Source organism: Lissotriton vulgaris, chromosome 8, assembly GCF_964263255.1.
Source record: "Lissotriton vulgaris chromosome 8, aLisVul1.2, whole genome shotgun sequence".
Lineage (NCBI taxonomy): Eukaryota > Metazoa > Chordata > Amphibia > Caudata > Salamandridae > Lissotriton > Lissotriton vulgaris.
Window position 1 is genome coordinate 333,394,515 of NC_141696.1, and position 24,409 is coordinate 333,418,923.

Below are 24,409 nucleotides of genomic sequence, written 5' to 3' on the forward strand. Positions count from 1 at the left end.
CCGATTCGGTCCATGTACCGAATCGGAAAAAATACCGATTCGGACATGATCCGAATCGGAAAACATGCCGATTCGTATGAATCTCCGATCGGGAAATTCCCCGATTCCGACAGTTGGGGAGATGTAGGGAGGCACAGAAACACCGAAATCGGCTCAAAATCGGTAGAATTCACTCGGTATTTACCATGGATTGCAATCAGGTGGTAACCAACTCCAACCCATATAAACAGTCCCAAAATGCATTGCAACTTGCAGGATGGCAGCTTTCTATGTCATTGCGAGGCGGCTACGGCTACAGCAGGAAGGACTGAGGGAATGGCTAAGAAATGAACAGGTCTACAGACAGAGGATAACCCTGTTCATGCTCACTGAGGCTGAGATCCTACAGAGATACAGGCTGGACTCTGACACCATACTTGAGCTCATCAGGGACCTTAAGCCATACTTGGACCACCACACCCCAAGGGCACACGCCATCCCTGCGCACGTCCAGGTGCTATGCAGCCTACACCTGGTAGCGTCTGGCAGCTATCAAAGTGGAGTAGCAGCAGCAGGAGGGGTGAGCCAGAGCAGCCTGTCAAGGTTCTTCCACATATTCCTTGACGCCATGATAGACAGGATGGACCAATACATCTCATTCCCTGCAACCCACGCAGAACTGCTACAAACCAAAGCGGACTTCTACCAGATGGCACACTTTCCCCAAGTCATCGGTTGCATAGATGGCACGCATATTCCGATTTGCCCACCAGCGGACACCGAATACATATACCGCAATCGGAAATCGACACACACCATCAACGTGCAGGTGATCTGCAATGCCAAGTGCACCATCACAGACCTGGTAGCAAAATTTCCAGGGAGTACCCATGACTCCTATATATTCCAACAGAGCGGCATATATGCACGGCTGATGGCTGGCGATTTTGGAGAAGGATACCTCCTAGGTGAGCCACATCATCAGACCCCCATAACACATAGTAGGTAGGTGTAATACATGTATGCATGTGTCTAATGTGACCCCTTTCTCTTCCAGGCGACAGTGCATATGCCCTCCGCTCATTCATACTCACCCCCTACCTCAACCCCTCCACACCCAGCCAAAGGAGGTATAACCGTGCCCACATACGCACCAGGAATGTTGTTGAACGGACCTTTGGCATCTTGAAAAGTAGATTCAGATGCCTGCACAAGAGTGGAGGTGCAAGGCAGTATACCCCCATCACCTGCTGCAAGATCATAGCTGTATGTGCAATGTTACACAACCTTGCGGTCAAGAAGGGCACTGAGGTGGAGTTGTCTGACTACGAGGACTATGACGACGACGAAGCTGTGCCACTGACACAGCCAGCTGGGGTGTGTACGCCATGTGATGGCAGATACAGACGTGAGGAGATCACTGAGAACTATTTCTGACTGAGTACAGATGCAAAGACAGCTAAATGTTGCTTGGAAAATAAACTTTTTAATAGTGATGCACCACAGTTACATCACTGAAGTGCATAAAAAAATGGAGTCTGTCAAAACAAATAAAGTCCAGGGTTCTGGTATGATCATCCCCCCTTGCCAGCCTATTTTTTGGCCCGCTTTCCAGACCCACTGGGGTGTCCCTCGGCCCCCTCCGAATGGCCAGCAGCATCAGCGGAGCGCCTGGTGCTCCTCCTTGGCTCTGATGCAGCGCTGGCCGGGCTGCTGCGGCTGCTGCTGTCACCAGCATCACCCAGGTCCAGGGCAGGATTGGAGGCGGCGTTTGATATTAACATGGCCTCCATGGCCGTGGTGATCCTGGCCATCCCCCTGGTCAGCTCAGCAGTATGCTGACTCTGCACCGACTCCTGATTTGCGCTACGATGGCACAGCTGTGCAGTCGCCGCTGCAAGGCGGGCCATGGCCCGGTTGAGCACCCGGGCATCCCTCCTGCGCGCAACCTCATGCTCCTCCTGCCTGGCAGAGGAGTGGGTGATGGCAGTGGTCAGCCTGCCCAACCCTGCTGCCACCTCCTTGTTGCTGTCCACAACAGCCTGGAACCCCTTCACCAACTCCCCCATCTGCAGGTTGTGCTGCAGGAGCTGGCGTTGGCAGGCCATGGTGGATCTGGCCTGTTGGCGCTGGATTTTGACCATCTGGCCCTCCAGGCCCAGGAACACACTGCCCTCCCGTGCTGGTGCAGCAGTGGTGGTGGTGGTGGTGGTGGTGGTGGCACGGCGTCTGGCACTGCTGCCTCCGGCCTGCTGAGTGGGCTGGGGTGCCACTGGTGGTGGTGTGGTGCTGGCCGGTCCCGGAGCCCCTGCTCCCAGGACAGGTAGGACGGGTGGCAAGGCCACGGTTGTGGCAGGAGCTGTTGTCGGCGGAATGGTCTGCCTTGTTGGGGAGTTGTATGGTGAAAATTGCAAGGGGGGTGAGCTGGGCAGTACTGGGGAGTGCACTGCCTGGAAATCAATCACCAGGACTCCCTCCATTCCAAGCCCTGGGGTGTCTCCTTCCTCATCCTCTTCCTCCTCCTCCTGGCCAGGCTGGCTGGTGCTCGGCCCTGCCACTGCAGTATGTGATGTCGAAGCTCCCTCTGCTGCCACAGTGGTGCCGCCTGATGGTGCCCCTAGGTACAAAGAAGCATTTGTAAACTGAGTGCCGATGTATTACAGTCAGTACAATTATGGCATTCCACATGTCCTTGCATCTCCTTACACCGTGTCACACTGTTTCCTGTCTTGTGATTCTGCACTGACATATTTGGCTAACTTCTGCTGACTACATGTACCATGATGCTTGTCTCTTGTATGTTGGTGACAGTACAGTGCTGGTGTTTGCCTATGCATTGTGTCTAATGGGGAGGTGTCTGGTAGGGTGTGTCATGATGCGCATGCTTCTTACCTGTAGCTGTGGCCATCGCAGTGCTGTCCAGGGTCCCGATCCCTACAATGCTCTCCCTCTCGATGGTGCTGGAGACAATTTCCTCCAGCTCGGTGAGGGGTGGCGCCGGGTTCTTGCCTCCTCCGGTGAGTCCAGCCTGCCTTTGGAGGTCGGCCAGCTTCCTCTTGGTGAGGCTGCGGAGGTCATAGAACCTTTTCTTAAGTTCCTCAATGGACCTGGGGGTGACTCCAGCAGCATTGACCTTCTGGGCGATGTCTGCCCACAATCGCCTCTTGGTGCTGTCTGGCACGTTGAGGGACAGCTTGCCAAAGAGCTGGCGGTGCACCCTCACCACCTCCTCAACCAGCACCTGTAGTTCTGTGGTGGTGAATTTGGGCTTCCTCTTTTGGGAGGACTTCTGGCTTCCTGCCTGATCTGCCATATTCTCTTGCTCCTGCTCAGTCTGCAACCTCCTTCTCCCACTGCTGCTAACTGTGTGTTGGGCTCAGGCAGGCTTTCCAGAAACTTCTAGAAACTTCTTAATTGGCTGCACCTGCCAGGGTTGCCACTCCCTGTTTGGGTGGGGGAGGGGGAGCCACCTCATTGGCTGAATCGCCTATTGCCGAGTCTGCTTTTACCGATTCGGTAAAATCCGAATCGGTAAAATCCGATTCGGTATTATCCGATTCGGTAAAAGCCGAATCGGGTCATGCAATGCATTCCTATGGGCTTTTTCGCCATGGGTCTATGATTGCCGATTCGGTTTTTACCGAATCGGCTTTTACCGATTCGGTATTCGCCGAATCGGAAATATCCGATTCGGTGGTAGCCGATTCTGTATTTTCCGATTCGTTGTTGGCCGATTCGGTAATTTCCGATTCGGACCGAGCTGAATCGGAACGTACCGAATCTCATTACCGATGCCGACCGAATCGGTTTTCAGTCGGTATTTTTTTCCTACATCTCGTTTTCCGATTTCAGAATACCGATTCGGCCCGCCTCGGTATTTTGAAATCGGAAAATCCCGTTTACCTACATCGGGCCCTAAGTTCTTCCCTTCCTTGTCATACTTATTACTAGATGAGGATAAGCCTTTTTCTGACTTCAGCATTAATTTAAAAAATATTAGCCATTATTTGAAAATTTTTTACATTTTAGTTTCTTTCAATTGTGTGTGTAGTATGACATATCACTACGCCCTCTGTAACCCATACCACACAGGGACACAGACCATACCTTAGATTTGTGTATTTTTCCGCACTGGAATAGGTAGCTGTGTGTGTTGAAGACATGCAAACATCCTTACAAGCTAAATGCTGCTTCTGTCTTGGACTGGGGAGGCAAAAGGGATTCATGAAAATCCACAACACAACAAACCACTTTCTAAAGGAAAATAAAGTTTTCCATTTGGAACATGTATTGTCGCAAACCTCTATCCATGTTTTAATTATAAAGCAGTACCATCTCCTTCTTCTAGTTCCTCTCTCTCTCCTTCTAAAGCAGTCGATAGCAGAAAACTACACAAATTGTATATGTCTTTTAACATTGTCTAACAAATGTATGCTCTTTCCTGCTTGTAGTTCCACACAATAATGTTTCGTCAATGTGTGTCATTTAATTGCAGTACAAAGGTCAGCTATATGGATGTTACCTAATAAACCCATTACAGCTTCATCCTTGCATGAAATGTGTAATTTTGTGATAACTTGAAGTGTTTCATTTGTTTTGACCTAATACACCTGGACATGTCTAACAATTCATCAAGGAAGGTTTGCTTTAGAATGTATTTTCCTTGGTGTGGTTGTGCTGAAACAACAATCTGTTGAATCAGTGTGATGAATGTAGTACTTGATTGCTCTTTTAACAACCACTGTATGTAAGGATATTTGGGTCACATTATGGAGGTATTTACAAAATGTTGATTTAATACAGTCCATAAGAAGAATGCTATATAGACCCTGAACTTTCTTACATATTAAGGCAAACAATCTTCTTGCCAAATAATAATCTTTTATGATACTAGGAATGCTAACTTGAATGAGACATAAATCATACAAATTCCACAATGGCACAAAGGAAATTGATGGAATGTTGCAAGCCTTCTGCTTCTAGCTGTGCAAGCTTGAATGCTGACCTAAGTTTTGAATGATGTTGATGAGGTCCATGTGAGTGTATTATTAAGCCAGTCCTCACTAAAAGCCATCAACTTCTAATTTGGCAATAGGTTTTGTCCAAATTATGATGCTAATATATATATGGTCTTGGAGGCCCACATTTTCCCTCTTTCTTATTAGAAAGTATGTTGAATCATCAGTCTCCGTGTTAGCAAAAGGGAGCAAAGCGAGAAGTAACAACACTGGGTAATGGCAAATTAGCAATTTGTATAGCCACTGATTTGTATTATGCATGCAATATCATATTGACAAGCATTGCATGCTTGCCGTGCACTTCTGACACTCCCAATCTCTTTTTTTCATTGTCTTATATAGTTTGTGTACAGGATTCTCCCACGTCACCCGATTGATTTGAAGTTCCTATCCAAATCGGACATGTTCAACACATCTGCAAAAACTGCACTGAATGTGGTGATGCCTAGAACCAAATGTATTTTCATATGTATGTGACGTAAAAATGCATCTTCAGAAATTTAATAGCAACTTTTAAAAAACATTAACATATGCATTGGATGTTTTATGGTCACAGTCATATTGACTGAAAGTAGCTTTACCTTGCACCAGCACTCCAGGAGTCAGTAGTTAAGACAGCGTTCTGCAGGCTGGACATTAAGAAGCCTATTATGTTTACTCGCCCTCACAGTTACACAAGATACTACTGCGACCACCATTAGTCTAGAGGATAACAGTCAGTCAATTTGTCAGTCAGGTCGACTCAAAACAAAAAGTGTACTTATTTACACAGATGTGTGCATGGACAGAGAGGGCCATTGTCTTTTGTGATATGGCTACTGTCACAGGCAAAAGAAGACATCAGTGTGGAAAACAATTTTTTGAGAGCCATGTGCGAAATAAACAGATACAAAAAATGTTGATTTGCGATGGCTACTTAGCTGAAAGTTTGAGTCATAAAGCTGTGAACATTCCTACTGACCTTTTTGGATGTAGTACTGTTGCCTTTGAACAACACCCAGTGTCTTTTGTCATTGGTGTAGGTAATAAAAAATTCTGTGACATACAAATGTTTGAAAATTTGCCGTGCTCCTTGAGTTTGGATTCCAGTGATAAGAACCGGCTTTAGGAAATCCACCTGGAATAATAAGTGCATTTGTTTACAATGATTGATCAAATACTTTTACAATTATTTGTATTGTTTAAATAAAAAGGCACAGTGGAATCACGTTAGATTACAATAGAAATAATCTGCATTTTATATGAGTTACTATTCTATTTTTAACTTTTCACAATTTATTTTCTTAATATTTATTAGTAAATTATTTAAAACAAATATACAAATTGTACAGCTACCATTAGGAAATCTATTCATTAATGAACTTTGCACAATGCATGAAAAGGTCACAGTCGTATTCCCTCATCTTGCTCATTGAGGAAAATGTCCTGGGAAGGGTCCCCTAACTTTCAAACAGACCTAGTAATCTACTTCAACAATTTTTATAGTTAATGACAAAAGTCAAAACTTTGAACCTGATTTACAAAGAGTATTTTTAGCCTAAAGACCAACTGTCGTCTGTAAATGGAAGTAAACCCTGCATGCAAAAGTTCTACTCTGTTTACAGAAAATTTAGAATTGACGCAAGCCATCAAATGAAGAGTGCATCATTTAGTCACAAGTGCATAATTTACACTCTTTTGAGTGTAACTTCTGGGATTCCCCAAGGATTGGTTAGGGAAATCCTATGGAAGTTTAGTGCACTCCCACAAAATGATTACATACAAAACCAAATAAATAAATCATGATAAATAAATGAAAAGGACTGTGCCCATGAATTCCTTCTTGACGTGATACAATCAACCAATGGTTGGGATGGAAGAAGTGACTTGCTGCTCATAATTCTTGCATCTTGCTCTTCCATATATTTGATACTGGGAACACAAAATGTGTTGAGCACTGGTGTGGTACATGGAAAACAAGGGCATTTATGTAACTATGAAAATGGGCTGATGAGCAAGGGGTAAAGCATGGGTCCAGAACTAAAGTACCAGCTTGGCGACGACTAATTTGTCAATGACAGTACATTATCATGTTTAAGAGATTAGGAGAAAGAAGCCTATATTCAGAGTAAGCACTAATGTTGGTTCCTCATGTAAAAGAGCAACAAAATCTAACATCAAAATACTCCTCTTGTTTAAAAACGCCTTGCAGGTGATGGAGGAATTGGAGCACTATGTGATGTGGATGACAGGACTTTCAGCACAATTTGGAACTGAAATTTTGAACAATAACTGTACCCATCAAGAATATCAACAATCTATAAGCTTAAATGAGCAGCCAGACATCTTATTGCTACTACACCAGGGTGTAGGTCATGAAACCATTCCATTGGATCCTCCCTCCCACTGAGGAATGCAGCTTCTGTGACCCGCAGTTCAACTTGAGTGGCTGAAGCCTCCACAGGACAGAAGAACTAAAACTGATGGTTTCAAAAGAAGACATAGTTCGCCATTTATAGCAGAGGCCACATCACTCCCCTCCTCCCCCTTTTTCAAGCATGATGAGTGTCTGTCAAGCTGAGCTAAGCCAGCCTGACAGACATTCAGCATGTTTTGGTCAGGCAGTCAGGAGTTCTAACTGTGCTAATACACAGTTGCCTGCCAGCGTTAACCAAGCTTTGCTGGGCTGAAGATTTCACAGCCCTGAGGGCGTGACCTTATCAGTCCAGAAAAGTCATGTGGCAGCCTCCTCTCATGACAAGGGAGAGTGTCACAATAGACTCAAACCTGATTGCTTCAGTTTTAAGCTCTGAAGGTCCAGCGCTGGCTATATATCAATGTTGCCTTGTCACAGAGTGAGGTGGGGTCAGCAACTCTCGCTGACCCCATCCCACTCTGTGATGAGTTAGAGAAGGTACTTCTCTCATTGGCTGACCCATGACAAGGTCAGCCAAAGAGAGGAGGCAGCAGGATCTTCTGTCTGTCCCTTACTTACCTCCAAGCCTTCAGAAACCACAGAGCTTTCTGTTTTTCCACCTGAGGGTATCGCAGTGGCCAGATATGTGTTAGTTGAAGGCTGGGTGTGCATGTGTATTTATGAATATCTGTGTATCAGCACGTGCATGCTTTGAATGGATCTGGGCGCATGTATTGCTTGTGAATGGTGGGTGTATGTACACGCGCTTCTAAATGGAGTGGAAGTGAGCCTGCATGTGTGTGCCCACCCCACTACTCAGTCACGTTACAGGCTGCCACTGTTCAAGGGAATGTTGCAGTTATCTAACTGATGTATTGATTTTTTTACATTTTATTGCTTATTTTATAAACTAAGCGGTTTATCTTCGCATTCCCTTTCAAAGCATGATCACATACTGACTGATTTTTCAGTTTCCTTCTTTTTGTTCTACACTTTATCATGTTTGATATGTTTGCCCCTGATAATCTGGTTTTTCATGGTTCTTGTATATATTATAGACATATGCAGCCATAATATTTACCAGTTAAAGCCCTTATATCTGGCACATGCCTCATCATGTTCATTTTTAACAAGCTCTGGCAAAGCAATTTGGCTCATTTTGGGTACATGTGTTTTTAGCTGTAAGGGCCTATGTCGTGATGTAGTCAGTTTGAGTGCACAAGAAGAATATGTATATGCACATACATACAATTTCAAAATGTGCGCACACACATACACTCACAACACATATGCAGTCAGACAATAAACATACAGGTATATGCAGACCCTGCTGGATGCTGGGTGGATGCATTGATGGGATGGTGCTCCAATGGTAATATTTCAAGTACTGAAAAAGGCAGTTTACAAACCTACAGCTGGAGTAGGAGTTTTTTCTATCTTTGTATTTATGTAGTATTAAGTTTGTTTAACATTATTTTTCACTTTCCTTTTATGTATTTTTTTTAAATCCTAAATTTCCTTTCGGGAAAACTCTACCATGCCCACATACAGGAGAAGGTTATTAACACTAATTTTACATGTGCAAATACATACAAAGGGTCTCCATACCCTCTCCATACCCTCATTCAAGGGGGTGGAGTCTACATCTAGGTGTACATTTCCATTTGGAAATGGTGAATAATCAAAAAAGTGGATATTTATATCAAGGTGTAAGAGAGAAGATCTAAACAAGTAGCTCTACACATGCACATTTACTTTTGTGATCCTAGCCTCATGTTCAAAGTGGTGCAAATGTGTACAAATGTTCTACAATGAACAACAACATGAATGCACATAGTATGAATGACCTTTTGAAACTTCTTACTTGCACTGCATATTAATTTAACATTGGAAATACCCTAACTCATTATATTTAACAAAATAAAAGAGAGTAGGCCTATTCACAAAGGTAAGTTTGCATTTGTAGATCTCCTCATGTGTGGTCCCAGACCTACACCAAGGTGTAAATCTATTAGATGTAATTTACCATCTATTTTTGTAGATTTGCACCTAGGTGTAGACTTACCAGTCTCCATCCCCTCAATTGATGCCCACAGCTGAATTTATAACCAAAAAGTTACTATTAAAAACTTTATATCTGTTTGTGGAGATCTCCACCACTGTATCTTCCACTGTATCTTATTACACAAAGTAATAATGGATTTTAAGTAAACAATGTCTAATTAAAAATTAATATTAAAATATTGAACACATTTATTTAACGCCCATTCATCTAGGACTGCCACAGTAACAAGGGACAACATACCTGCACTAATTTACAGTTTAACAAAATTTAATTTTACTTTAATAAGTACTGGATAGTAGCAGGATCCAGGTAAGTATATACCAATATTTCAAGCTAAACCCAAAGGAAAATATATTTCTTGGTAGGTACCAAAGGTATGATTAAAAAGAAGACAAAACTACGGATGAATAAGGGTAATATGGATCAACCACCTTTAGTGGCGCCACAACAATCTAGTACGTCTTATCAAGAACTCCCTCCTACTGACGTTGAGTCCACCCTGATAGTATCATCTTAGCAGGGTAGATGAGGTTGCCTATGAAGAAGAATGCCACAAAATACAGGTGAGGCTTCCTCATCCAGTCTAAACTGCATTGTTCATGTGATCATTGTTGCAGGACTGTTGAATAACCTTAAGCACCATCTTATCTTTCTGTGGTCTTATGATTTGTTATTGGAGAACGTGCAATGGTTTTGAACTCTAACTCACACTTGGTGATATACTGCGTAACATTTGAGCCTTTGTAGTCTGTAATGCTAATGCAGTAGATATAAACATGTATTTTCTGAATTGCAATTGTCTTATTTGTATGTGGGTGTGTGCTGTTTTAGCCTATCTCTCCTTAAACCCCTCCTTCAAGCTACCTTAACCCCCAACCATTTTGCCGTAACTATTCCCATTTTACAAATTCTACCCCTTGTCCCTCCCATGTTTACTACTAAATTTTTGTGTGGAGATGTCAGGCATCAAGGTGGAGATCTCTGTATAAACAACATAAGAGATGCAGAGAGCTCTATCTGGAGGTTTGTGAATTGAAATTTGAAGTACCTAAAAGTATTACTTTCCATATTCAAAATAGCTTTTGTGAATAGGTCCCTGGGTTTTCTGTCATACAATATGCGGAAAATAAATATTGTAAAGTGACAATTTTGGAAGTTGAATTTCCTGAACACACTGTGATTTTTGCTGCAGATTGATTGGATTAAAATTAATCAAAATGATAACAAAGCCACTGTAGTTTGCTAGGAACTTTACAACTTGCATTTCATTAAGTGTGACTTAACAGCAGAGTTGTCCACAAGAACAGTTGTTACAGAATGAGTGGGCTTTGGCTATACCCCAGAGAAATATTTTACTCTCTTACTTTATAAGCATTTATGCAGTGCATGTACACCAAATGGTATCTTGGCGCTAAATAACAGAACTACCACACCGCACTCACAATTTTAATCATAGGCCTGTTTGAAAAGCCACGTTTTTAAAGCTGTCTAAATCTGATTTAGCAGGAGGACATCCTAATTTCAGCTGGCATGGAGTTCTATATTGGAGGGCCGAGTGTGGAGAATCTAGAACCTCCAAGACTTTTGTTTTTAAAGGGGGAATGTTAAGAAAGTTCAGGTGAAAAGATCTTAGATTTTGGGTCGGTGAGTATTTTTGAACACAAGTTGAGATGAAAGTTGGACTGTTGCCATATAAAGATGTAAAAATAATGCAACCAGTATTAAACAGAGTGCACTGTTTCACCAGGAGCCAGTACAATTCCCACAAAAGAGGGGTAATGTGGAATTTTGTAGGTTTTTGATAAATTAGCCTGGCCGCCTGTTTTTTTACCACTTGTAGCCTATGGTTAAGGCTTAAGTAGGGGGAGTTTGCAGCATGCCTGAATAAAAATACATGTATTTAGCCTGGCACCTAAAGGCTGCCAGGGCTCTAGGGTGCACTCTTAAATGAGTAAACTCTTAGTAAGCTTTCAACATTCAACTTATTCTTTATTCCATTATTTATATGTTGTGTTTCACCTATGCATCAAACATATTCAAATAATATTCATCTTTTTCAAAATTAAGTACATCGCATCACAGTCTGATCAAACAGAAAATACAATATAAAATACATCAACCCAATGCATTTCGGGACCATTAGGCCCCTTCGTCAGGGGTCTACGTAAACATACATAAGGGAAAAAAGGTTAGTAAAGAAGAAAGAAAAATAAAGGAAAAAGAGAACAAGAAACTCGTTACTCTCAATGCTTAGAGGTTTCACAGTTATTTTAACACTGAATCATTTGCAGTTTCTTAATTTAATGAGATTATTTCTCTCTTCATTTAACTTTGGGAGCTATTTTACTGCACAAAGTGAGTTACATTCACATTAGTTTATTTGAGACATATGATTAAATGAGTGCTACGCTTTATGTTAAGCCTGCCTACCGTTATTCAGAAGTTAATCTTGTTGGTATGCAGCTTGCCTTACGAGCCTATGTGTGGTACGTCGGTCTCGCTTCTGTGCTCAGGACAAATAAAACTTTTCTCTTAATGAAGTATTGACTACGCCTTTCTTCTCTTTGTATAACCAGCTCACAACAACCTGCGGTCCTAGGCGTGGGCGCTTCGGTTCCGCAGTCTGTGTTGGCAGCGTGGTCGATATGCTCATTCAGCACTCTGTCCTGCTGGGTTCTGTGCTCGGTACCGAGCTCGGTACCAACAAGATTAACTTCTGAATAACGGTAGGCAGGCTTAACATAAAGCGTAGCACTCATTTAATCATATGTCTCAAATAAACTAATGTGAATGTAACTCACTTTGTGCAGTAAAATAGCTCCCAAAGTTAAATGAAGAGAGAAATAATCTCATTAAATTAAGAAACTGCAAATGATTCAGTGTTAAAATAACTGTGAAACCTCTAAGCATTGAGAGTAACGAGTTTCTTGTTCTCTTTTTCCTTTATTTTTCTTTCTTCTTTACTAACCTTTTTTCCCTTATGTATGTTTACGTAGACCCCTGACGAAGGGGCCTAATGGTCCCGAAATGCATTGGGTTGATGTATTTTATATTGTATTTTCTGTTTGATCAGACTGTGATGCGATGTACTTAATTTTGAAAAAGATGAATATTATTTGAATATGTTTGATGCATAGGTGAAACACAACATATAAATAATGGAATAAAGAATAAGTTGAATGTTGAAAGCTTACTAAGAGTTTACTCATTTAAGAGTGCACCCTAGAGCCCTGGCAGCCTTTAGGTGCCAGGCTAAATACATGTTTTGCTAAGTGTTGCAGGCACTAATCAAAGGTAGCACTCGTACCGGATTAATCTTGTCAAAAATATAAATACAGAGTGCAGTACCCACACTCATACATTGTGAATAAAAATACAGACACAACCTTATGAAATATGAGAAAGTGTTTCCTGTAAAGGTGAAAATCACATGTATATGTTATTGAGATGCTTAACAACAATAGACCAAGGGACTCTCCACACTAATTCATCAACTTAATATAGATTCACACAGAGTGGCAAGGAACCGCAAAGACCGACGGACACGTTGTTTCAGCAAAACTTCTTCACCAAATGGCAACCTGCCACGTGGAGTCAATCCTCTGATAAGCTGTCCAAAGGTGCGATAACAGGAACCGTCACTGTCACTGAAGGATTGTTCATTTTTTTAGAGCAGATGTATGAAATTGATGTAACTTAGCCCTTTTTAATCTAAATAGATTTCTTATTTAAAGGGCTATAGAACCAGAGTTTTGGAAGCATAATATGTGCTGGAAGGTAACACAATGACATAATTAGATGCTGTACTTCAAAAGTGCCATTTAGATGCTTAATGGTCCTGGAAAAGAGGCTCAGAATGTAAGATTTTGGCCACCCTTTCTTTTATAGAAGATTGTTGGACCTGACCCTTACCCACAAACTATTTGCTTTCTTCCTCCCATTTTTGCTGAATTCGTTTTTGTTGGCCTCAGGACTCTGGGCATTTTACCATTGGTAACCAGTGATACAAAATGTATGTGCTCTCTACCTTAAACATGGTAAAAGTGGCATTTCCACAATTGCCATATTTACTTTACCTATAAGTCCCCAGTAAAGTACACTAAATGGGCCCACGGACTGTAAATTAAATATGACTAGGGGGGTGCATTATTGTGCCACCCACTTAAGTAGTTCATTAAACATATCACAGGCTTGCCATTGCAGAGCATGTGTGTGCAGTAAACTGCCATGTCAACCTGGCAAGGTAACCCACTAACTATGCCCACACCTTCCTTTTTAAAACATACAAATCACTCCTAAGGTAGGACCTGGACAGTCCTCCAGGGCAGAGGTCAGTGTATTTAAAAAGTAGGACGTGTACAAGGCATAATCTCTCCAACAGGTTAACATTGGGATTACCTTATTCAATTTTATAAGAGTAATTGCCCAGTTTGGTGTCTCTGGACTCACAATTTAAAATCACAACTTATGGTGAAGTTGGATTTTGAGTTGCAAGTCTGAAAATGCCACTTTTTTTATTTTTTTTTATTTTACATTTTTTAAAACCTTTATTTGAAAAAAGTGCACACAGCTATTCAGCCTGACATCCCGGAGGCAAGGCAGCAGAACTAAGCAGGAGAACAATAGTGCAGGAATCAATGTCACAGTACAGTGAAGGTTGATTTTATTTTTTGTCGTTTCATAGAGGAACATAGAGAAAGAAAAAGAAAGAGGGCGTCAGAAAAGACGCAAAGAAAGTGGCAATGGAACACATGAGACCAGTGAAGCGTCGTTAGAGGGGCAGGGGGGGAGCACAGGGAGCACAAGCATGGAAACAGGAGAAAAGGTCAGGAGAAAGGAGGGGAGAGAGGAAGAAACAGGATAATGTTTACAACGTGGTACAGTTGGTGTCACAGGCTATGGCGACATATGTTCCTCCAGTGAGACAGGTTCCGGGGGTACACAAATGTCTCCCCTGTATGCATTCCAGGCCCCCCATACTTTCAGCCACTTTTTGGGCTTACCCCTGGCAACATAGACCGTCTTCTCCCGGAACATACACCAATCCATGTTGGCTTTCCACTGCACCACCATGGGAGCTACTGAAGCTCCCCACTTCTGAGCAATATCACGTTTAGCCACCATGTTGCCAAGGGTCACCCACTGCGTCTGAGCCACATTGTGGTCCGTCGGTCCCCATATGTTGAGGAGGCACCTCCTAGCCTCCGCATCTACCACTACCCCAGTCACCTCACCCATAATCAGGTGCACACGTCTCCAGTAGGAGGCTATGGCGGGGCATTCCCAGAGGATGTGCATAAAAGTGGCAAGGGCACCACAGCCACGGCAACAAAGTCCGTCGAGCGAATAGCCCATATGCACAAGCCGGGGGCCGGTGACGTACACCCTATGCAGGATCTTAAGCTGCACCAGCCTGAGACGGGAAGAGATGGCAACCTCCTTAGGGGAGGACACCGCATTCTGCCAGTCCTCATCATCGATTTCCAGCCCATCTCGCACCCACTGATCACGTAGACCCAGGAGGAGGTCAGCGCGAACATTAATAAGCTTCTTATAGGACAGTGAAATGGCGCTGTCCGGCATGTGGCCGTCCAGCACCCTGTCTTCCAACGGGGAACTTTCCGGGATCGCCCCCTCCTCCGGCTTGGCAGAAAGCAATGCGTGGCGCAACTGGGCATACCGGAAAAATTCCGAGGTACCCAGCTGATATTCATCCTGCAGCTGGGAAAAGGTCTTAATCTCACCTCTCGATAACACATCTTCCACCCTAGAGATACCTATAAGGTCCCACTTATCGAAACCTTTGGTGTGCCACAACTTGCCCAGGATATCTGAATCGTACAGTGGGGTAAATCTAGTGAGCCTGCCTTGCCAGCCCTGCACCTTGGTGATAACCCTCCAAATATGGACCGCAGTTTTCGTTGGGCCCGACATCCGCCTGTCCAGAGACCTCGAGTAAAGCGCCCTATAATAATTACCACCACTCAAGAGCCACTTATCCATCGCGTATCCAGGGTTATTTTACGGACCATAAAGACCGTGATTGATGGCCGCTAACTGGGAGGCCCAGTAGTATCTACGCATGTCCGGTAGCGCTACTCCCCCATCGTACCACGGAAGCGTAAGCTTCGTGATAGCGATGCGGGGCCCGCCATCCCAAAGCAGGGCGCGTTGAAGGCCCTCGATCTCCCAGAAGTATCGGGCGGGAACCGGATCTTGAGTATTCTGCAGGGCGTACAAGAACCTGGGTAAGGACATCATTTTAAATAATGCCGCGCGCCCAAGTAAGGAAAGCGGAAGTTTGCGCCAACCCTCGACATCTCGCCGGAGGGGGAGAAGAGGGGGAAGCAGATTGTGTTCATAGCGCGCCTTCGCATTGCAAGAAATATAGATACCTAAGTACCTAAAGCCCTGGCTGGCTACCTGGATGCCGCAGCCTTTGGGGAGGCGCGGTGTGTCCCCTTTCAGTACGTACAGGGAAGACTTGGCCCAGTTAATAACAAGGCCAGAGTATCGGCCAAAAAGCCTCAGTACGTCACATGCCACAATAAGTGACGTGCAGGGGGAAGTGAGGTAGAGCAGAATATCATCCGCGTAGAGAGAGACTCTGTCCTCGAAACCAGGGGTCCAGCTGATACCATGTAGATCCGGGTGAGCCCGCAGCAAGGCCGCGAGTGGCTCGAGTGCGAGCGCAAACAAAAGCGGCGACAAGGGGCAAACCTGTCTGGTGCCCCTGTGAAGAGCAAAAGTCGCCGAAACACGGCCATTAACAGCAACGTTAGCCAGCGGTTCAGCGTACAAGAGCTAAACCCATCCCACAAACACCGGGCCAAAACAGAGCTTCGCCAACACTGCCCACAGGTAACTCCACTCGAGAGAGTCAAAAGCCATAGTGGCGTCTAAGCACGCAAGGACAGCCGGCTCCTCAAGGGTATGGGCCCTAGCCAGGGCGCCGTGAAGTCTACGCAAGTTAAGGGTAGTGTTGCGGTGTGGAATAAAGCCCGACTGGTCCGGATGCACTAAGTCGCCGATAACACCAACCAGACGATTGGCGAGTACCTTGGCGAGAATCTTAGGCTCAGCGTTCAGGAGGGAAATGGGACGGTATGACCGGCACAAATCCCTCGGCTTCCCTTCCTTATGGATGACCACGACAGTGGCCAACCTCTGGTCAAGGGGAAGTAGGCCATTCTCCCATGCCTCCAGGAACATACTGCGCAGGTGTGGGGATACCACATCCGGCCTGATCTTATACAACTCAACTGGGATACCATTTGTGCAAGGTGCTTTGCCCGGTCGCAGTGAACGGATCGCAAGTGCGATTTCATCAACAGAGACGTCCCTGTCCAGGTCATTGCGTTCTTCGTCCGACAGGCACGGGAGATCGACAGCTGAAAGAAATACTGTCGAATCTGTCTCAGACCGGTCCGAGACAGAGGTGTAGACGCCTCGAAAGTAGTCAGCGAAGGACTCAGCAATGGCACTTGGATCCGTAACAACTCCGTCCTCCCCCAATATCTCAGGCACAACACGGCTAGCCCTCTCTCTCCTATCCAGCCAGGCCTGCAACTTCCCGGCCTTGTCGCCAACGTCGTAAATCCGACCCTGCTGCTCTTTAGCTAGGACAAGGGCAGCGTCAGTAGCAAGAGCACGGTACTCCGACTGTTTGAGTGAGAGATCATGTAAGAGAGCGGGATCGGGCTCAGCCTCCAACTGGGAGTCCATCTCCATGATCTCCGCCTCGATGCGTACCAAGTCAGCATCTCTAACTCTACGGACTTCCGCTATAAGAGCAAAAGCCTCGCCCCTCAAAACTGTCTTAAACGCCTCCCATAAAGTTGCGGCCGACGTAACCGACCCCTCATTTTCAGTGAAATAGAGATCGATGGCCTTGGCTAGGAGATTACGAGTTTTGGGATTGCGGAAGTACCACGGGTTAACAACCACCGGCCGTTCCGACCTGATAATATCAAAATCAAAGGAGACCCACAGCGGGGAATGGTCAGAAACACCCCGTGCCAAAAAACGAGCCTCAGAAACAGCAGGCGCGTGAGCCGCCAATGTGAGGACGTAGTCGATTCTAGAAAGACTACCGTGGGCGCCAGAGTGGAAGGAATAGTGACATTGTGAGGGATGCAAGAGCCGCCAACTATCTACAAGCCCCAGCGTCTCAAGGAAAGTTGGCAGCTACAATTGGGAGCTATGGAGGTCTTTAGGCGGATGGCGGTCCAAAGAGCCGGAGCAAACCGAGTTGAAATCACCCCCCACAACCAACAACCCAGCAGGCAAATTCAAAATGGCGCCACCAAGGTCCTGGAAAGTGCTAGACTCTAGGCCCGGGGGGACGTAAACTGAAAGTAATGTCAGGGCACGCCCTTCCCATCGTCCCGCCACGGCAGCGTACCGCCCCCTCTCATCAATCACAGTAGTGTCAATCTCAAGCAGAAGGGACGTACGAACAAGGACACCCGCCCCCGAGATCCCGAAGAGAACCCTGAATGGGCCACCATTTTATACCCTTTATGATTAAGCGCCTTACATGTATTGCCAACCAGGTGTGTCTCCTGCAAGAGAACAACATCCGGCATATGTCGTTTAATCAATTGAAGCACAACCCCTCTCTTAATACGGCCACCCAACCCGTTAACATTCCAACTGAGAACTCGCAGTTTCCTACCCCCAATCGTCGTGACCCAGGCCCCACCCCAGCAAGCCTCAACAACAAGTGAAACAGATCAGTACACACAACCCATTGCCTAAAAGATAGAAAGAAAGAATAAAGAAAGAACAAACAAACTTCCCCACCACCACCCCCCACCCTGCACCCCTGCAGCAGACTAAAAAGCCCCCCCAACCAGCAATGTGCCTGTCGCCCCATAAACTAATCTACAAAAAGACCCTAGAGGAGTGAGGAATCTCCGCAACCCCCTCCCGCCACCCTCCATTAAAACAGAAGAAACAACAAGAACGGAAAAGCTTTGGTATTAGCAGTCACAGACGTCAGGAACACCAACCGCCATAATCGGCGCAGCAGAACCTAGTCCTGGAGATCAAGGCCACCAGTTGCACCTCCGGAGCGCTCGTTGTGCTCTTCTCGACGTTGCGGCAAAGTATCCAGCCAATCGCTCGCATTCTCTGACACATCGAAGAACAGGGCTCGGTCCTCGTACTCAATCTGTAATTTGGCAGGGAACAGCATAGAGTACTTTAAACCCATATCTCTAAGGCGCCGTTTCACCCCCGCAAAGCTCTGGCGTTGTCTCTGAACAGCCCTAGTGAAGTCCGGGTAGAAGTGCACCTCAGAGTTCTGAAACTTAAGTGGCCCATGTCTCCTGGAGGCTTGAAGGATCACATCCCGGTCTCTAAAGTTGAAGAGCCGGGCAATGATGGGTCTAGGTGCAACACCCGACCTCGGAGGGCCGGCAGGTATCCTATGAGCCCGTTCCACAGAAAAGAAGTTACTCAGTCCAGATGGTGCGAGGTGTGTCTGTATCAAGTCCTCCACAAAAAGGTCCACTGCCGCCTCTTCCGCTCCCTCCGGTATACCGATGATGCGAACGTTCTGTCGCCTTGCACGCCCTTCAAAATCCTCCAGCCGTTTGGAGAATTGATTGTTAACCGATCGTAGGGTCCGGACCTCCGCTTGCAGGTCCGAGACGTCGGTAGTCAAGCTGGAGGTCTTAATATCAAGGGATTTCACCCTATCATTGGTCTTTCCCAGGTCGGCCCTGATCAAGTTGAGATCGATGGCCAGGGTGTCCACCTTATGAGTCAGGACCTCATGTTGCTTTTGCATTTCAGTCCTACTGCCCACGATGGCCCCCATAATATCACTCAAAGTGGGCTCAGAGCCATCAGGCGAGCCCGCGCGTTGCGAGTCTTTAGAAGGGGCCACCACAGAGGGCGAGGTCCGTTGCTGGGCATAACGGTCGATCTTGTTCAATTGTGTCTGAGTTGTCCTCCGAACGCCTATGTTCGTCGTCTTGTCGGGGTCTCCTCTGCCAGCCATGTTGAACCCAAGGAGAACAAAGGGGCTACACAGCCCGGACAAGGGAAGCAGATGTGCAGACCAAGGGCGAAGCAAGCAAGTAATCCAGGCCGACAGCAGGCGACTCCGCAGCTACATGCACTTCGCCAGCAGGGATCGGAGACCTCCACTTCACATTCCAATCACGCGGCACGATCATCGGCCACCCATGGGACAATGGCGCATCCCTGGCACAAAGTTCAGCTCGACGTAACTTCATCTAGGAACAACGGATTTGAAAGCGGAAAGCAGTTCCTGCGTCCGCGACCTCTCACCAATCGAAATCCACTAACGTGGAACAGGATAGCCGGCAGGATATTTGCGGAGGGTCGGAGGGTCCGCGGAGCTCCAAGCTTACGCGGCCATCTTGCTCGCCCGCGAAGCTCCTCCTCGAAAATGCCACTTTTAATAAGTTGGTATTTTCTTACTTTAACTGTTCTCTGCCTTCTGCCTGTCTCTGAACACGCGTCTGGGGTGGCTGACAGCTGGGCTCTGTGCATCCCTTCCAAACAGCTATACACAAATGGAGCTTAGGCCTGACTGATGGGCTATCAACATCCTGACGGGCCATCCTGGGCAGATGGATGGGAGGAGCTGACACTTACACTTGAATAGGCTGTGCCTGCCCACACACAACGACCTGCATACCCCCTGTAGCGAGTCTGGAGCCAGGACTCCTACTTCCACAACAAGATCACAGACATACACAGCGGTTTCAACAACCAACCAACGCACACCACGACCGACCAGCCACCCCCGCCCACCACCACCCTCCACGCCTGGACCCCGATCAGCACAGAAGACACCATCCGCACGATGAACTCAATCCACTCCGGATCACCAACCGACCCCTGCCCCCACCACATCTTCAACAAAGCCGACGCTGTCATCGCACCCCACCTGCGAGACATCATCAACACATCCTTCGACACCGCCATCTTCCCCGAGAGCTGGAAACACGCCGAACTCAGCGCTCTACTCAAGAAACCAACAGCGGACCCCACCGACCTCAAGAATTACCGCCCCATCTCGCTTCTCCCGTTTCCAGCCAAAGTCATCGAGAAGACCGTCAACAAGCAGATGGCCGCCTTCCTCGAGACGAACGGATCCCTCGACCCCTCACAGTCCGGCTTCCGAGCCAAACACAGCACCGAGACCGCCCTCATCGCCGCCACCGATGACATCCGAGCCCTGATGGACAATGGAGAAACAGCGGCCCTCATCCTCCTAGACCTCTCCGCGGCATTCGACACGGTCTGCCACCACACCCTAATACGGCGCCTCAGCAACATCGGAATCCAGGACAAGGCGCTGGAATGGATCATCTCCTTCCTCGACGGAAGAACACAGCGAGTCCGCCTACCACCGTACAAGTCAGAGGCCTCCGAAGTCATCTGCGGCGTCCCCCAAGGATCATCCCTGAGCCCCACCCTCTTCAACGTCTACATGAGCCCCCTCGCGGCCATCGTACGCAAACACCACCTCAGCATCATCTCCTACGCCGACGACACCCAGCTGATCCTCTCCCTGACCAACAACCCCGCCGCCGCCAGAGCCAACCTACACGAAGGGATGAAAGAGGTAGCCGAGTGGATGACGACCAGCCGCCTGAAACTGAACTCGGACAAGACGGAGGTCCTCATCCTGGGCTCCTCTCCCTCCGCCTGGGACGACTCCTGGTGGCCTCCCGCCCTGGGCACCGCACCCAAACCGACAGACCATGCACGAAACCTGGGCTTCATCCTGGACTCCTCCCTCTCCATGACCAGGCAAGTCAGCAGCGTCTCCTCGGCGTGCTTCAACATCCTACGCATGCTACGGAAGATCTTCTGGTGGATCCCCACAGAGACCAGGAAGACCGTCACCCAGGCCCTCGTCACCAGCCGACTGGACTACGGCAACGCCCTCTACGCCGGGACCACCGCCAAGCTCCAGAAGAGACTCCAGCGGATCCAAAACGCCTCAGCCAGACTCATCCTCGACATCCCACGATCCAGCCACATCTCCGGACATCTGAGAGACCTTCACTGGCTCCCCATCAACAAGAGAATCACCTTCCGCCTCCTCACCCACGCACACAAAGCCCTACACGACCAAGGCCCGAGCTACCTCAACAGCCGAGTCAACTTCTACGCTCCCAAACGCCACCTCCGATCAGCCAACCACGCCCTCGCCACCGTCCCCCGCATCCGAAGAGCGACTACAGGAGGACGGTCCTTCTCCTACCTGGCCGCCAAGACCTGGAACTCCCTCCCGTCCGACCTGCGCCTGACCCAAGACCACCTCTCCTTCAGGAAGAAGCTGAAGACCTGGCTGTTCGAGCAGTAGCGGCACCCCCCCCCCCCCAGCGCCTTGAGACCCTACGGGTATGTAGCGCGCTTTACAAATGTCACTGATTGATTGATTGATTGATTGACATGAATGGCAGGGACTCTGTGCACTTCAACAGCCTCTATTTGACTTCTCCCCCAACTTCAAAGGAACAACTTTGTGTAAGTACTAGACCTCAAACATCACCAATTCCGTACACTTCTAGACCGGAGGACATTCCTCCTGGAAGAAGGACTGCTGTGCAGCTGAAAGGACTTTCACTGTGCTGGACTTTGCTGGACCCCTGCTCTGCTGTGCCTGCCCTGCTGCCTTCCATGCCTAGGAGTGAGAAGGACTGGGCCTGCATCTCTACATCCCCAGAACAAAAGTGACTCCAAGGGCTTCCTGGCTTGCCTCCTGTTCTGAAGTCTAAGACACATCAAAGACTCTCCATACTACAGCACCAGGACTTTGACAACAGTGAGTCTTGGCCTGACAACTGGTGCCAAACCAGTCCTGTGCCCTTGGAAGTGGGTTTTTTGTGCTGTTCCCAACAAAATCCATGCATTGGCCGGTCGGAACCGACTCATCTCCTTTAGTGCCGAAGCATCGCCTGCTTCAAGAACATTGCAGCTGTGCAGCCCCATGATGACACATTAGTTTTGTCTGAAGAAGTCGCCGCCCACGCATCTCGATTTGAACAGCACAGAACTGATGCATCGCTTGCATCCAGAGTAAATGACAACACATCGCCTCCACTGCTCCATGATTCTGATCCATCGACTGTGCAACAAGGAACTTTTCAGCGGAAAAAGGTTGATCCCTGTATCCAGATCCGCTTTCCGTCGTGGTCAGCCTGAACATTTGGAGTTATCCCGGTCAAGCTTGAACCAATCCAATCCAAAAATCTTTATTTCGGTCGTTTAGACCATAAAAGATACATGCAAATATATACAACAATATTAAAAAATCGATTAGTTAAGATACATACACAGGGAGCAGCACAGTTCATGTCATGGGAATAAATTTAGACAATATATTAAAAGGCATTTACCAACAGAAGCCATAGGTTACAGTGGGGCAATGGCAAGGACATTCATTCTATGTTGGTTTATCCTTAACCAACTTGGACCTAATACGCCACATGGCAAGGAGAAATTTTGAAACTGAAAAAACAATGTGGGGGGAGGGGTCAGATTTCAATATTCTGTAGGATGTCAAACAGTTCCTTATAGCCATGTTCCTGCATAAGGGCACCAACCAATATTTCCTTGGGGATTTATAGGTGGGGCAGAAAAACAGAACATGGATTTCCTCCTCATCACACAGGTTGCAGCCAGGGCATAGTTTATCCCCTCCATTGGTCCATTTACTTGTGAAGGATTTAATAGGTAGGGAGCCAAACCGCCACTGTATAAACAGCTTTCTTGCCATGATCGGATAGATAAAATCCAAAAAAGTTTCAAATTTATAAGAGTTTTTGGATTGAGTAAAACAATGAGTTAAAGTGCCAATGTTAAGTGCAGTCATGTGGGATACAAGACTTTGTTCCTTATATACTTTCACTAGTCTTTTCCTGGAGACCTTATTACAACCAATTTCTGGAGTCACCCACAGATCTTTAAAGCCAAGCCTAAACAATTCTTTTTTAACAAAGGCTAGCCAGGGGATCTTGTCATTGTGGTTTAGATTCATAACATGTACAAGATCTTGCCTATAGTGACTAAGCTCCATTGTTGACCAGAGTCTATGCCAGAATCTTATGGGCATGGATTTGAGATCCTCCCTGATGGAAGGTAAGCCTAGGTCAAGACGTAAGGGAAGCAGGGGAGTTGCAGTTGGGAGGGCCAAAAGACGCCTCATAAAGCTATTTTCGGCACTTACCAACTCTGTTGCCGCTTGGTGCCCCCAAAGCTCGCTACCATAAAGTGCAGCCGGTTTCACTTGCACTTTATACATCTCGACTGCAGGAGCTATAGGTTTATATGTTGAGGTGTTAGTAACCTTTAAAATAGCCCCGGAGAGTTGAGAGAGCCTTAATCGCGAGCTTGCGATCTGTGGGCCCCATAAGAGGTTCTCTTGGAGGGTTACACCCAAATACTGAAAAGTTTTAACCCTCTCTAGGACCGTAGAATTTAGGGATGGGTTGGGTCTGGTTGTAGAAGAGGGGTTGAAAATCATATATTTGGTCTTCCCTGCGTTTATCTCAAGGCCGTGCTGCCTGCAGAAGAGATCAAAGCCATCAAGGATTCTCTGGATACCCATGGGTGATTTGGAAAGCAGGAGGGTGTCGTCAGCAAACATGATTGCTGGTACCCTCCTGCCTGCCAAGACTGGGGCGTCATTATCCCCAACATTAGCTAAGTGTGAGATGACGCTGTTCACATATAGGCAAAAAAGAGTAGGGGCAAGGACGCAACCCTGCCTAACACCCCGGGAGACAGGAAACCTATTTGTCAGTGCTCCGCCCCGCCCACAGCGTACCTGGGCGAAGTTACCCTGGTGCAGTCTAATTATAGCCTGGAGTAAATTAGTGGGCACTCCCAACTCCTTCAAAACCTCCCAGAGCTTTCCTCACGGTACCAGGTCGAATGCTGACTTTAGGTCCACGAACA

General features: G+C 46.8%; 1 protein-coding gene across 3 annotated transcripts in view; it reads right to left on the reverse strand.

Annotated features, from left to right (window-relative positions):
- F5 (coagulation factor V) overlaps window positions 1-24,409 on the reverse strand; it is a 786,312-nt gene that overhangs the window by 90,425 nt on the left and 671,478 nt on the right. For all 3 annotated transcript variants that reach the window (XR_015299279.1, XM_086934096.1, XM_086934094.1), the window contains exon 21: window positions 5,959-6,114. Coding sequence is in view for 2 of the 3 variants with exons in the window: in XM_086934096.1 (XP_086790222.1) it covers window positions 5,959-6,114 (156 nt within the window). In the remaining variant the exon portion in view is untranslated. The remainder of the gene's footprint in view (window positions 1-5,958; window positions 6,115-24,409) is intronic.